Source organism: Lytechinus pictus, chromosome 14 (assembly GCF_037042905.1).
Source record: "Lytechinus pictus isolate F3 Inbred chromosome 14, Lp3.0, whole genome shotgun sequence".
Taxonomy (NCBI): Eukaryota; Metazoa; Echinodermata; class Echinoidea; order Temnopleuroida; family Toxopneustidae; genus Lytechinus; species Lytechinus pictus.
Genome location: NC_087258.1, coordinates 17,750,204 through 17,764,842, shown reverse-complemented (window position 1 = coordinate 17,764,842; position 14,639 = coordinate 17,750,204). Strand labels below are relative to the sequence as shown.

Genomic DNA, 14,639 nt, shown 5'->3' with positions numbered 1-14,639 from the left:
CCTTCTGATCAGTATACAGAAACTGTGCGCATCAACTGGACTCTATATCCCCAAATAGTCTCAAAATTTAGACACTTATCATACTTTCCACACTGTGGGTGAATTTAAAGGATGTAGGCCTATTTTGTGGAATGCACAATACAAACAAAGAAAAATCGAGAATATCTACTTGAGCAAATAACACATTTTACAAAAAAGTAAACTGTTTACTGTGTATAAACACACTTTGCCCATTTAATCACAATTTCTATCGCCACAGTGTGGCTGATTACTGGTCAGCTTGCTATATAACATGTGGAGTACATGTACTTTAAATTCTACCGCACCTATACAAGGAAGGAAATTGCATCTTTCGAAATAATTACTGTAGCAAGCCTTCGGCTGGAAATTTTGTACACTTTTCCTGTACTTTTACCTGACACTATACCTAAAGGTATTTATGATTTACCTAGTTAATTACTTATTAACTATTACATTTTGTATCAGTTTCTCAACTTTTCTCTCTTATCTATACTCCTGTTCTATTCTAATTTTCTTTTCCTTCTCTCTCTCTCTATCTCTGCTCTGTCAATTTCTCTGTGTTATCTCAATCTGTCTCATATACCTTTTTTTTTACAAATAACAAAGAAATTACAAATGTCCCAAACCAATACATTTCTAATGAATATTGCAAGCAAGTGATTTGTTATGTTATTTTGATTGGGAATGTCAACGTAAACATTTGCTCCAATTTTGAAGCACCATCTCAAGTGTACGCCTGTATGCCTATAGCAAATCAGCAAGTAAAGAGGGAAAACCCCATTTTACAACACAATTGTTAAAGGTGCTATCAAAATAGTAACATTTCTTCTTCTTTTCAGAGTGGAATTACCATTCAAAGAAAAATTCACTTCTAGTTCATGGAAGTTATATGCATCCATATTCACAAATTATATAGTATAGTAGTATAGTATTTATTTTCCGTATGAAAAACACACAAAAAAAAAGCAAAACGGATGGATAGCCCATATTCAGTTTAGTCGACATGACTATACTGTTCTGCCATGGGGTCCATTTATGACGGTGTCATGATATGAATAATCATAGATTCACAAACAAAGACATAAATTAGCATACTTCTAGTGTAATTTAATGGGGGGGGGGGCATCTGAGACGAAAATATCAACATCTATACTTCTGTATTACTTTCTCTTTTTTGTGGAAGGGGGGGGGTGTAACTTTAAACTTTGTTTTTGAATGTATCTTTATTTCCTATTACCTCTGTTGTCCATTATCCAGACACACAATTCTTAGGGGATTGTTTCATGAAGACTTAAAGGAAACCAAAACCTAAGAAGAGAAACTATCTTATTAGAAATAGTAAAATGAGAGGAACAATATAAAACAAGTTTCATCAAAATCGGTTATGAAATAAACAAGTTATGGATGTTTAAAAAGTCTTGTTGTACTTTCTATGGGGATCCTCAAATTGGCAAACGTGCTTCAAAATGGCTGATTTTGTGGACAACTTTCCATTTGTTATGTACACAAATTTTCAGATTTTCCCCTTTATTTGACATATTTTACATTATCTCCTCATGACCTTGACATAAGTGGTTTGAATAATATTTTCCCATGACATATGTTGTGCTCAGAAGGAGGCAAGATGCAATTTGAAAGATAATGGAGAAAATAGTTGTCCACAAAACCAGCCAATTTAAAGCACGTTTGCCAATTTGAGGATCCCCATAGAAAATAAATCAAGAGTTTTCAAACTTCCATAACTCGCTTATTCAATAACCGATTTTGATAAAACAGGTTTTAGATTGCTCGATCCTCTCATTTTATTCTTTCTGATAAGATGAATTTTCTCCTTGTATTCTGGTTTCCTAGACTTAAGTGATTTTTCACCAACAGAATATAAGCTCCTAGAAATCTAATTGTCTGAGAGGAAGTTAGTCTGTGAAAGTCACTTACAAAGCTCTTAAAGAAATGCTCAATAGATTTTTGTATAATACTTTGCAGGGCGTACTGTACCATATCCTTGAAATACAAAAACAAAACCATGAAACCTGTTGTTTATGATGGTTATTTAACAAAAGTATACATTGGTATTTTCTGAAGGCCTATTCCCTGAAAAGTACCTCACACATACCTTTACATGATGTAGTGGAGCCAAACTCTAATTTTCTCACCAATTCCCATCAGAACATAAATCCTAGCATACAATCAAAACAAGAGTGGCTGTAATACTTGCACCTGTACATCAACACTTGGACAAAAGCCGAAATATGAATTTGAAAAATAATATCAAGGTGTGTTCCAACATTCACATAAATTCAAAGAAATCTCAAAATACTGTGTTCGTGTGGATACATGCTCATTTGATGCAAATTCATAATTGCAGCTGGATTTGCATATTGCCTCTTCAGCACCTAATCAGCCAAACTTTCTCTGGAAACTTTTTTTTTTTTCAGTTGAGAACCAGACAAATGGACATACCATAATGAGTATACCCTACTGGTTTAAGAAAATCATTAATTTACTTACTTATTTTCAAATCCTTACAAAACCAATTGACATTCAAATCATGCATTTTAACTTGTTGAAATAACAGAAAACATCCACACTCTTTTCGAATAAACAGAGTATTGGAGAATCAATACGAATTACATTTTTTTTTCAAATTATTGAATATGTACTCAGTTTATTACTTGAGAAAGCATTACTTAGAAAGATATTAAATTCTTGAAATTAATATCTGGGGGCTCTGAGGCCGGTGCAACAAATCCATTACACAAAATTCTTCTTTTCAAAACTTGTTATGAAAATCCAAGAGGGGATGAATTCTCAATTGGATGTAAAATATTCATTATTTGGGGCTTGTTTGCCCTTTTAAGACCATAATTTCTCTTGTGACGAAACACCACTTCTAAAAAGGTTTTCAGTCTTTCTATTGACATATTTTTAGAACCTACTGTTTTCTGAAAACAACAAAACATGATTATTCCATAAATACATATCACTTTATGTTTTCACAGACAAAATGTGATTCAACGTTAAATCTCCAGTGAAAGTGTTAACACACCCCCTTCAATAGGTAGGCCACACTACACCACATACCATGATGGGTTTCTATTACAGTAAAGGGTCGAGATTGGTACACACGACCAGGGTCAAGGGAACGCACCCCTAGAGGATCGCTAGTCTCAACCCTCAGACTCAATGTACTTGCAAACAGTGACATCCAATACTCTTGTCCAGGTTGCTCAAAAAATCAAAATAAAATAGATTTATAGAATAAGTACAATTATTGATTAGATAATTAACTCCTATGTTGATGTATTTGTTTGTGAATACGACTCGTTTACTAGCTCAATATAGAATTTGTGGATGTTTCTTCTTTTTTTTTTTATTGAAATAAATATTGAAAATTTTATACACAAATCACTTGTTGCTATGTTTAACAAAGTATAAATGTGTACCATTATTTTTATTTCCTTAAGAATACATTATGTTTTTGCACTGAAATGATAAAAAATGATAATGAAGAGGAATGTTTAACAAAGTAATGTGTTCCATTATTGTTATTTCCTTAAGAATACAATTTGTTTTTGCACTGGAATGATAATGATGGGGAATGGGATGACGATGATGACAATGTTAATGATGATGATCATCATTAATGATCATGATGATAGCGATACAGATAATGATAATGAGGGTGACAAGGACAATGATCATGATAATGATCATGATGATAGCGATAAATCTGGTTGGATAGTACAGGAAGGTATAGAGTACCGAAGTGACGACGTTACAAAAAACCTTTTTTCGCATTTTAACGTTTTTGATACCATATTTTGGTAGAGCATGATGAAAAAACCCCACTTTTGGTGGGGAATCGGTCCATGGGGTCTTAGATATGACCTCATGAATACATAATTAGCTGAAGTCAGTGTATTATTGACCTGGTTCTAAATGTTAGGAACCAGGCCAATAATACATTGACTTCAATGGGGCTAATTATGTATTTGTCAGGTCATATCTAAGGCCCCCATGGACCGATTCCCACCAAATTTTGGAAGTTTGGGTTTTTCATCATGCTCTACCAAAATATGGTATCAAAACGCTAATATGCAAAAAAAGAAAATTTATAACGTCGCACTTTGGTATTCTATACAAAGGATCTTGATACTGAGGAGGAGGATGAAGATGAAGGGTGGGGTGAGTGGTGGCTATAGTGGTGGTGGCAACATTGTCGATGATGGTGGCGAGTTGGTGACAGTTCCCAATACGCATGTTTTCATTGGTTGAAATTCAAGTTTTGTTTGTTTTTTGGAGTTGCGTTTGCTTGCCACTTTTTCTGAAACAGGGCCCCTGCAATATAAATCAAAATTCTGATTGAGAATTTTTCAAGGTTAACGTGGAAAGCAGTCCATTTACATCCCACCTTAAAATCAATAACTGAAGATTATGATTTATCCCTCATCCATATATGTTTCCTGATCTAAAACCAAGGCTGCAATGAATATCATTTACCGAAATAAAAACTATCAGTTCTTTCATATCATTATGGGTTTTTAGATTTGAACAATGTATCCAGCCACACAATTGAGTGACCCTTTTCAGCCCAACAACCTTTCTCACGACTTTCACATTGGACTTTGTAACAGTAAACTAAATTTGTTGATCTTTTCTTCTTCCCGACTGCTCCATACAAAGCACCATGAACAAGAAGGCATGCGTAATATATGCAGAAATGTACATGGCATGAAGAATATTGAAATGGGATGCTTACTGATATGTAAGCTAAGTGAGGACAGATTGTATTCAACCACTCCAATTAGCACTTGGTCAAAAGTATGAATTTATGACATGATATGGCAACAATATTTCCCATTCAGGCCCCTATCACAGGTAGGTATCATATATATGGCATTTGTCTAGAATAGAATGGGGAAAAACAATAAACTCTTTTACTGTATGAAAGTTTTATAAATTGTGTAATGGTTCGTTACCAAAATACTGACTTGGCATTCATAATCTTTGTTGCAAGGTTTTTATTACTTAAATGAACAATTCTACTCATACCCAGTCGAATCTCGTTGGACCAGACGATTCTAGGCAAAATCTGACTTAAAAGAGGTATGTTTTCAATAATCTGGTTTTTAAAAAATTGCTTTGACTTAGGTGATTATTTGACTTATGAAAGGTCGACTTAGGCAGAGTTACCTGTATATAAGACTCTATTCTCATTACGCTTTCTAAAACTAGTTTACTGGAAACCGATTCAGGAAACCAGTTTGGCAGATCACTCTGCAAGCATTCCCATTTGATCACCCGAAAGTGAATTCCAAAATCACTTCACGTAAAGCGATCTTGTTGCTATGGGAACACTGTCAGTGGGGTGACACGTTTCGCGTAATATTCGAAACCACATCGTAGGCATTCTACACACAGTGTGCAGAGTAGCGCGCTCAAAATGTGCGAAGATCACTTCCCGAAGAACGGTTGTGTCCTCACTTACGCTAAAACCAGTTTAACGAGGCAAAGCGATCTTGAAAACTACATCGCGAGGTGGTTTTATGAACCAGTTTGGAAGATCGCTTCGACCGTTCTCATTACACGTTAAACTAGTTTCCACTAAAATAGTTTTAGCAAGGTAGTGAGAACAGTGACTTATAGTCTAGAAATCCAAATGAAATACCAATACTTTTTATTGGAAAGTGCCTCTTCGTAAAATGTGAAAGATTATACTCGGGGAATGATTAAAGGGGATAAAAGGGTAATACTTTATTTAAAACAGCAATGGTATGTATTCACAGGAAACATAGATCATTAAAACAAAAGCAAATGAGTAATGGATTGGAGCAGATAAACATCCCAATACTAAGTCTATTTTTCAAGACTACACACGTATGGCCTATACCCAGTAACTTCCTTTCCGACTCTGAAAAAAAATTATAATAATCCATAGAGAATCAAAGGGTCATACCATAATCACATCAAACCATTCAATGACAACTTTAATCTATTTTTTCTTCCATTGATGTCATAATTATTGGCAACCCCACCACCATAGCACATGCATCATAAGGCCTGGCTGGCACGTTGAAGTCAGGTGACAGATAATTTGAAAGGCGTGTTGCATGTATCGACCATACCACTTCTTTTATTGTCCACATAATTTGATCAAAACACTCAATTTGCACAAACGAACATGTAGGTGTGAACAAATTTTGGTGGGGGAAATTATTGAGGCGAACTGATATGCCTACATGTACATCAGTATTTTATGGTGATTCATGGTTTCTTATAATAAACATGTATTCAGGTATTCACAACTCAAATGGTGGCATTTGATAAAGAATTTAAAATCAACTATTTGATTTATGTGTTTCACCACAATTCAAATAAGAATTGGACAGGGGTGTCAAATTAACATATTCAATGATACATGAAGTTTCAAAACAATTTTTTTAGGTTTAATTACTACGAACACAGATGAAAATGTATATAAATAATAACATGGAAAGGCTATAGCATCTAGGCCTACAGAAAATGAATATTTCCCTGTTATATGTAACAAAATCCATCGGGGAAAACATACATTCTAAGCATATTCGCTACAGTGTCTATCTGCTCTTGATACACATTTAATTCTCGAGTTTCTCCAGTTTTTACTCCAGAATAATCTTTCATTTTCAATTTCCTGTGATGTGGGTCCCAGCGGAATTTTCCAAACTTATTTGCACTCTCGCTACAAAAACAAACACCTCCTTCTGGCTTGGTCTTATACCAACTCCTGAGCTGAACCTCGGGTCAAAGCACTTTGGGACATCCATTATTCACAAACCGTCTATGGCAGGGTTTAGTAAAAGTCTTTAAATTCCACAAAATGTCTGATAATTAAACTACTGCTGGTACAATAATAAGCTTTTCACACTGCATTTCCTTAACCCCATACTATCCTTAACCCCGGACTATCCTTAACCCCATACTATCTTTTTTTCGATTCACACTGTCTTTCTTAACCCCATACTATTTGCTTAGCCGGGGTTAACGCCTTAACCCCGGACTTTCACACAGCTCATGAATATTGATGATTTTACCATACAGAGCATGATTAACGTGCAATTTCGACTTCTGTGATTGGCTAATGCTTTGCCCCACTTTTCCTTAGCCCTGTTTCGTTTCACACTGCATCTCTTAGCACCGCAATTGTGGTGCTAGCACCACAATAAGGCTAACCCTGCTTTTTTGCAGGGCCAGATATTACCGTATATTTTACCGTGCTAGCCCACTTTGCTAAAAACATAGTGTGAAAACGAAGTGGGCTAAGCTTTACCCCGGGAAATTGGTGGGGCTAAGGCCCCCCCTTAGCCACACCAATTTCCTGGGGTTAAGGGAAAAAAGTGCAGTGTGAAAAGCATATTAGTTTAGAAATGAATATTGATGGTCACTTTCCGGATACATGTAGATGGTAGACTTTTTGCTATTGAAAATTTCAAAGCATTATAAATGGCAGAGTTTGAGGCTAACTTGACAATATTACTGTAAGGCTGATGTTTTTATCTCAATTGGGAGGGAAGCCTCTGGGGTTTAAGACAAATTGTGTGCATAAGAGCAATAATATCCATAGAAAGACTTTAAAATCACTGTTTGCTACAATTTCATTGTAACTCTAAATATGTTTTAAGACTGACATAATAGAGTCTAACTATAAGTTAAAGGACAAGTCCACCCCAACAAAAAGTTGATGTGAATAAAAAGAGAAAAATCCAACAAGCATAACACTGAAAATTTCATCAAAATCGGATGTAAAATAAGAAAGTTATGACATTTTAAAGTTTCACTTAATTTCACAAAACAGTTATATGCACATCCTGGTCGGTATGCAAATGAGGAGACTGATGACGTCATCCCCTCACTATTTCTTTTGTATTTTATTATATGAAATAGGGAATATTCTATTTTTCTCCTCATTAATTGTCAAGTGATACAAAGATTAATTCCTCCCTGAACATGTGGAATTAACATTGTTTAAAACTATATGGTTCAGTCAAGTTGGTCCTTATTGTCAAATCTATGAAAAGTGAAATATTGTATAATTCAAACAATAATATAGTGAGTGATGGACATCATCGACTGACTCACCTAGTTGTGCATATCACTGTTTAATGAAAAATAAGCGAAACTTTAAGATGTCATAACTTTCTTATTTTACATCCGATTTTGATGAAATTTTCAGCACTATGCTCGTTTGATTTTTCTCTATTTATTCAAGTCAGCATTTTCCTTGGGTGGACTTGACCTTTAAAAGATGGTTTTGAAAAAATTATAAAAATAATTTACTAAAAATTCACTACCACAAATAGCACTCATTATCATTGCTTCAAAAAAATAGACCCATAAGTCGCTAACAGAATGACATGCTTATTTTAACCAATAACTAAACCAATATGAATTTTCCTCAAGAATCATTTGGCACAAAATTTTAATTCATACACAGAAACTATTGGTTTTGTTAAGTTGTATTTTAATTCATGGATTTAATTGTACATGCTCATACATATACCTGAAAAGTTAATTACTCAATCGATGAAAAATAATGCTGTGAAAATCCTAATTAAATCCCATACAAAAGGGGGGAATAATTGAATGGTTTCGATTACACAGGTAATGAAAACTTTTCATCTATTAATCAGGGGCCGCGGAACGGTTTCCAAAGTGGGGGGGGGGGCTGACCATGCAAAAAATCACAATCCTTTGGTAATTTTTACGTTTTTGTACACGGTTTTGAAAAAAGTGGGGGGGGGGGGCTGAAGCCCCCCTGCTTCCGTGGCCCCTGTTAATGGTTACAAAATAATAACTAATAATATTTTGTATAAGATAATACACAACAATAGGTAATTGGAATAATTAAACAAACAATGTTGTGATTTCATCGTTATTCAAAAAAAGAGGAAAATTTGCAAGAGGGTAGTTAGACTGTAGGGTCCATGGCTAGACCAACAACTTATGACTGGGCCAAAAAAGGCAAGTGAACTGATAGTCAACCAAATAGGCTATTGGGGTTTATGAGCAATCTGGAGCAATGACCCAGTTTTCATTACTTTCTTAAACCAGTTTAGTGGAAACCAGCGTTTAATGTGTAATGGAAGCGGTCTTGGAAGCGATCTTAATTGTTTTCCCAAACCAGATTGGAAAACTGCCTCATGATGTGCTTTTCAAAACCGCTTTGCCTCGTTAAGCTGGTTTAAGCGTAGTTGAGGACACAAAGGCCCGAATTCACAAAGGTGGTTTTAAAACCCACGGTTGAGTCCATGGTTTATGCAGATTTCCTGTATAAATAACGCTTATTTTACCGCTTATATTAAAAAATGTCCAATGCTGATGCGCCCTTTCGTCACAGTGCGCCAAATTGACGCCTGTTGCCGTGGTTATCCACGCTATTTTATTCATGAGTCGTCTGTTTTTATTCATGAGTCCACTCTTCGAACAGTGGACTCATGAATAAAATAGCGTATCTAACCATGGTAACAGGCGTCAATTTGGCACACTGTGACAAAAGCGCACATCAGCATTGGACATGTGTTATACACAATTAAGCGTAATTTATACAGGAAATCTGCATAAACCATGGACTCAACCATGGGTTTCTAAAAACCACCTTTGTGAATTCGGGCCAAGGGTTCTAGAAAATGTTAGATTTGATTAATTGATGTGTCTACTTACTCCTCATTAACTCCAGGAAGGAGACCACACTGTCCGCTGCACATATCACGCGCAGTCTGATCGCAACTGTGTCGCCTACCTTTGCTGACCGGCGGAGGTGTCGGGGGTTCGGTGACAATCGTCACATCATGATTGAATGTGTAAGATCCTGACATCATTGCTTAATCCTTTAGTAAATCCAACCAATGAAGATCAGTTTGGTCCAAGTTTAGTCTGGTCCATATGACTGAAAAGAGCTTGAAGGGTTTCTTTCAAAACAGCGGTCCGAAAACAAAACCCTCTTGTGGTTCAGACTTAGTTCCAAGAAGTATTCTCTTATTCAATGACAGTCTGAAGTCTTCGGGAAAAATTGCTATTTTCTCAAAAATCAATATTCATTGAGAGAACAATAGCATTATTCCAATCCAGCTGAGGAGTTGATCTTCAACATCTCAATCAATCATTGACGTCTCATAAAAAGACAGTTTTAAAAAGAAAATGTTTAATTCATTTGTAGCACTCGAAGCTTTAGAATAAGAGAAGTGGATACACACTCAAAGCATATCAATTCCAAAGATTCAATTTCAGTTTCAGTCCAATTGCAAATGTTACGTTGTATCAAATTTATCTCAGCGTTACTAGTTCTCTGTCATGTCCAGCAATCAGCCAAGCTTGATTTTAATTTCAAAGTCAACAACTCCAAGATCAACAAAATACAGCATTATCTCTCCAGTTTTGAAATTCCCCTAATGAAAAACTGCAGGACGTCTGCTTTCAATGTCGATCAAGATCCGTTTCGGCACAATTACACCAATAGTGAACAGTGATGTGGTTCGATAACTTTGTTAGACAAGTTTGGCAGTATAGGCTATAGCCCCACGTGTGTACTCCAATATCACTATCCCATATCCACTTAACAATACACGGATATATGGTTTAACTCGAACTTTCTGGGAATCTAACAAGCGTGGTGTTCAACAATAAGAGCATTTCCAAAAGAGAAGTATCGAAGAAAAAATGTCAGCCTAAAAAAAAGGGTATTGTGCAACCACTGGAGAAAACTTCAACTCGGTTTAAGTTGCACTCTTGCTGAGTGAGTGGCAGAAAAATAGAGACAGGCTATGTGCTCTCTCTCTCTCTCTCCATTTTATATAAATGAAATATAACTGCAAACTACATCCACGCATGGTTGCATCCACCAACAAAAAAATTATGGCTCAGACCACAAAAATACAATAGCTAGAATATTTCATGGACATGAGTAGGGAGAAAGAAATAACTTGGTCGACATACATGTAGGAAGAATAAACATAAGAGAATGAGGAAGAGAACGGATGATTAACTTTGATCTCGCAACCCTTTGGAAATGCAGTAATTGGTATCACTTTGAATTGATGGTAAACACAACTGTTAAGTGTTGTTTGGGTTGGAACTTGGAAGAAGAGGAAGTACATGTAGTAATGTTGGTGTCTCGATGCTGATGTCGAAAAATAAAACAGCAGATCTGGGGGCGGTTTCATACAAGCCTCGCAACTATGGTAACTTGCCATTCTTGTAGCTACCATGGTAACGGGACTCAGTAGCCAATCACAATGAAGGTTTCAATTGAAGTTGCACCAATAGCAAAGTTAAACCATACTAAAGTTGTAAGATTATCATCTCTGTCTATTACAGTTTATTCAACTACCATGGTAACAGGACTCAGCAGACAATCACAATCAAGGTTTCCATGGTAGTTACACCAATTGATGGCAAAGTTACAGAAGTTGTCAATCTTCATCAATAAGGCCTCTGTAATATTTTCAGTTTATTCACAGACAGATTTGTGTTATTGACTTACAGAGTAATTTAATATATGATGAATGGTGAAGATGACTTTCAAGCTAATCTACATTGATTTTTTTTTTATCCAAGCTGAATCGCATTATCCTGGCATGCTTAAAAATAATTATTTTTAATCTGTATTCTACAATGAAAGAGATTGTGTGTGTGTGTGTGTGTGTGTGTGTGTGTGTGTGTGTGTGTGTGTGTGTATATGTATGGATGAGAAAATAATTTTGGCTGAAAATAAGATTCCCTGACAGATCACCCATTTTTTCTCTTTGTTTCTTTCTCTCTCTCTCTCTGTTTCTGTTTCCTTCCCTCATAGCCCAGTTGATTAGTCACCGGACTTTGAAACAGAGGGTCGTGGGTTCAAATCCCAGCCATGGCGAAGTTTCCTTCAGCAAGGAATTCATAAACACAGTGTGCTGCACTCGACCCAGGTGAGGTAAATGGGTACCGGCAGGAAGTAATTCCTCAAAAAGCTGTGTGCACCTGAATAGGTAGCCTAGCTTAGCCGGGTAATAATAATAGCAGGGCCCGCTGGGAGAACAGTTTTCGGAACTGAAGTGGCTACCCTGGGTAAATATACCATTTATTATCATTATCATTATCATTATAATCATTATTATTATTATTATCTTTCCTTCTCCCTTTCTCTTTCTCTCCTCCCTATCTTTAAATAATCAGTCCACTCTCAAGGCACAGTGTGAATGCCAAAACATGATTGCTATGGCGAATGTAAACCCAGGATGAATTATAGACTACAACTTGAAATTTTGAAATGAAACCAATCAAATAACCCAATAAAGTGCATCTTCCAAGCCATAATTTCTTAAAGGGGAAGTTTACCCTGACAAAAAAAAATTGTTGTAAAAAAGCAGAAAAAATAACAGAAAATAATGGTGAAGGTTTGAGAAAAAATCCATCAAAGATGAAGTAATTTATTAGAATTTAAAGTTGTTGATTTGTGACGTCATAGACGAGCAGCTGCCCCATATGTTATGTTATATAAAATGCATGAATTTCAAATTGTTAATGGTTTCTGATGACTCATTGTTTCAATGGTGAGTGTAAAATATTCTTTCTACCGTTATACTGAAGGTACAATAAAAAACACTTTCAATTCTCTGTGAAAATGATATTTCATTGATTATTTACCATACGATATGTTAGAAAGCTGCTCACATATGAGGTCACAAATCAAAAAATTAAAATTCTCGTAACTTTTGTATTCTTTTACAGATTTCCCTCAAACCTTCATGAATAAAGTGCATTATTTTTCTATGTTTTTACAATAAGATTGTTATCGGTGAATTCCCCTTTGAATATTACAGAATTAAGGCTTCAAAACACATTTCAGAGAAAAAAAAATTGAGATGATAAAATCATTATGTTTTTTATGGGGTTCAATGTTGAGAATCAAACAATTTTTCCTGTTTGGTAGAAATGCAGAGAAGGTGGTTTCAGACTGCCTCGAAGTTCGTCAGTTCCAGGTATTCTCTGATCGGGAAATTTACCCCGATCAGAAAATACCAGGTATTTTGGTAATGTGAAAGCAAACTACGCGTAATTTCCCCGAAAGAAAATACCCGCTAAATAGTAGGTACTTGGCGAAATTACGAGAACTTTCGCGGGGATTTTTCCAAGGTCGCAGGTATTTTGGCGGTGTGAAAGCAAATTACGGGAACTTTTAGCCCAGCGTGTCGTTGGGTGCGGCGCCGTGGGTGGCTGCTGGGCTAGTGGTTTTGAATCTCGCGCCTTGCCTGCTTATTAGACCATACTGCGCATGCTCCTAACTTCAGGAATTTATCCCGAAGTGTATGTTTCGGGGCGGTCTGAATGCAGGAATAATTAATGGGTATTTTTTAGCCTAAAAATTTTCTCGTAATTTAACGGGGATTCTTGTGATCGAGGCGGTTTGAAACCACCTAATGAGACATATTGCATTATTTTTCCAACATAGCTTTGACTTTGTGGGAGGTGATAACTGATCTAAAAGTTTGATGACCTCTATCTTCACACACCCCAAATGTGTTCATAACATCAACTGATAACATTCATGTAATTCTTTCAAGTAACCAGGTTTAGAGCATGTTCATCATCTCCCCCCCCCCCCATCAAACACACATACAGTAACTCACACACACATATTCCCCTCCTACTAAAATGGTGTTCAGACAAATATATTCGCACCGTTCGATACTCCTTTTTTATGTGCATGCTTCTTTTTACCAGACCTGTCAATGTCCTATCTCTTGTGAATGCCATGTTTCCCTCCACTCCTTGTTTTTTGTATCATCACCCTAGAGTCTTACCCTTCCCCTTTCCAAAATAATCCTGATTCTTCCCTCCCTCCCTCCAGAGTCAAATTAATTACGAAGTCAATCTAGGGTCTGAGCTTGCAGACTACTTATGGTGAGCTCCTTTACATGTTGACCAACAATACCAAGTCTGCAATTGTAGACTAGGCCAATTAAGAGTCGCCTGTATCAGACTCCAACTTGATTGAATAATTGATGTCATTTAAGATGATGAGTGAATGCATCTACCATTCTAACAAGCATTCTGTTCAAGCAACCATTTTACACCCTAAAGTTTAAAACATTCTTATGTTCAAGGGGGGGAAAAACAAAGCAACATGAAGAATTTCAAAGCAAGCATGAACATGCTGAAAACTGACAGATCTTGAATCTGTTTCTCAGGCTGCATTACATGTATCTAAACTTGACTTTACAAAAAAAATATCAATAAAAATTGGACTAAACTCTTTTGGTTGTAATATACAGTACGTGGTGCAACGACAGGTCTCGAAATTGGGAAAGGGTCGGCATCATCAAATTTTGCTTGAATATCCCTCACAGTTAATGTGTGTTTTCGCATATTATGTTCTGTGACTCTAGCCAAAAAAAATATGAACACACTCTAGCTCTCCCACCACCAACTTAGAAATAGTTAAAACCAAGAACAGGTCAATAATCGTGCATTAAACATTAATACCCCTTTCATAAACCCAATAAAACATATCCTCCAATTAGCCGCCTAAGAGTAATGCGGATAATTCAATAAAAATTGCGTTCACAAACTCCATAAATTATTTTTACGAGCGCCCGTCCTGA

At 36.1% G+C, this 14,639-nt stretch overlaps 1 protein-coding gene across 1 annotated transcript in view; it reads right to left on the bottom strand.

The window, feature by feature from the left end:
* LOC135156686 (uncharacterized) overlaps positions 1 to 10,794 on the bottom strand; it is a 90,106-nt gene extending 79,312 nt beyond the window's left edge. Inside the window, exon 1 of the mRNA XM_064109660.1 lies at positions 9,721 to 10,794. Within this exon, the coding sequence (XP_063965730.1) occupies positions 9,721 to 9,878 (158 nt within the window). The 5' untranslated portion in view covers positions 9,879 to 10,794. The remainder of the gene's footprint in view (positions 1 to 9,720) is intronic.
* Positions 10,795 to 14,639: the final 3,845 nt, after the last annotated feature.